The 1,347-nt window shown below is 44.5% G+C and overlaps 1 protein-coding gene across 1 annotated transcript in view; it reads right to left on the reverse strand.

Annotated features, from left to right (window-relative positions):
• The window catches only part of LOC103381345 (NACHT, LRR and PYD domains-containing protein 12), a 15,326-nt gene that overhangs the window by 6,319 nt on the left and 7,660 nt on the right, over positions 1-1,347 (reverse strand). Inside the window, exon 2 of the mRNA XM_025058568.1 lies at positions 1,120-1,293. Within this exon, the coding sequence (XP_024914336.1) occupies positions 1,120-1,293 (174 nt within the window). The remainder of the gene's footprint in view (positions 1-1,119; positions 1,294-1,347) is intronic.

The following is a 1,347-nucleotide window of genomic DNA, read 5'->3' on the forward strand; positions in this document are numbered from 1 at the left end:
CAGATGGGAGGGGTTGGACTTCAGAGCTGAGACCAGAGAAGAACAGCTGATCTCTGACAAACTGCAGTCCCACAACCTGAATAAAGAAGAAAAGACAAAGAGAAAAGTAGATTTTCTTCAGCAGCTGGTATTTAATCCATGTTTTGGCCAAGAGGCTTCTTCAGGTGGCACTTTGGCCCAGAGGCAATGATGCGCTGCTGACAGAGGAGAAGAGAGGAGACTAGAGGGGAGGAGAGGAGAGAAGGAGAAACCCTCTGCAACAGGTGCACACGGAGCATCTCCTGCAGAGAGGCTGCACCCGAGGTAACAGGATTATCATGTTTGCTGTTTGTGGCTTTACGTTCAGACTTCTTTTACACACGATGGATGCGTATCACATACATTAGGGTTTATTTGTATTGTGTATAAGAGGGAATACATATGCAATTAATAACTAGGTGTTTTTGTTGTTTTTGTTTTAGGACATAATACAACTTTAAATGCTGATCTGAACATTCTCTGGTTCGGGGGCACGCCCAATACCAAGGGTTGAGGTGTGTGTGTGTGTGGGGGGGGGTGTTAGAGTAACTGGGTCATTGAAGAAGCAGGAGGACTGTGTAGGAGCCTCAGTTCAATTTTGGTTCATCAACATCTGGACAATCATTTAAATTCATATGTTAATTGGTAATTATGTTTATTCTGATAAGAAAAGAACTACAGAGAGCATTTACAGGTTGGAGTGACTATGTGCTTTTCATATTTACTAGGGATGGTCCATATCAATTATATCATGTCAGGGCTCAAACTACATTTTTCAGCAGAGGGTTGACCATCACTGGGTCCACGCCCCTGTGTTTAAGCCCAGCCTTCAGTCCTCAGCAGCTGGACCAGACTCTTATCTACACTGACTGATCCAAGTCAAGTCAGCAGCTTCATCTGAGAGCCAGCTTCAGTCACCAACAGACACTCAACAGCATCAGAGCCTGTGATGAAGCAGGAGCTTCAACATCTGACCCAGTCAAGTCTGAAGAACTGAGTCAAACCAGGACCAGCACAGAGACTTGGTTTGATTCATCACTGGACAAAATGACTTGAATGTCAATCAAATAAATGACTAGCAGCTTCAGTCAGTGAACTCACCTCAGAGTCTTCAGTCCACAGTGTGGACTCTTCAGTCCAGAACACAGATGATCCACTCCTGGATCCTTCAGGGAGTTGTCGCTCAAGTCCAGTTCTATCAGATGTGAGGGACTGGACTTTAGAGCTGAGGCCACAATTTCACAGTCAGTCTCTGAGAGTTCGCAACTAGTCAGTCTGTGATGGGAGAAAACATGAAATATGTCAGAATCAAATCAGTTTTTCTTCAAA

The sequence above is a fragment of the Cynoglossus semilaevis genome, chromosome 1 (genome assembly GCF_000523025.1).
Source record: "Cynoglossus semilaevis isolate Cse_v1.0 chromosome 1, Cse_v1.0, whole genome shotgun sequence".
NCBI lineage: Eukaryota > Metazoa > Chordata > Actinopteri > Pleuronectiformes > Cynoglossidae > Cynoglossus > Cynoglossus semilaevis.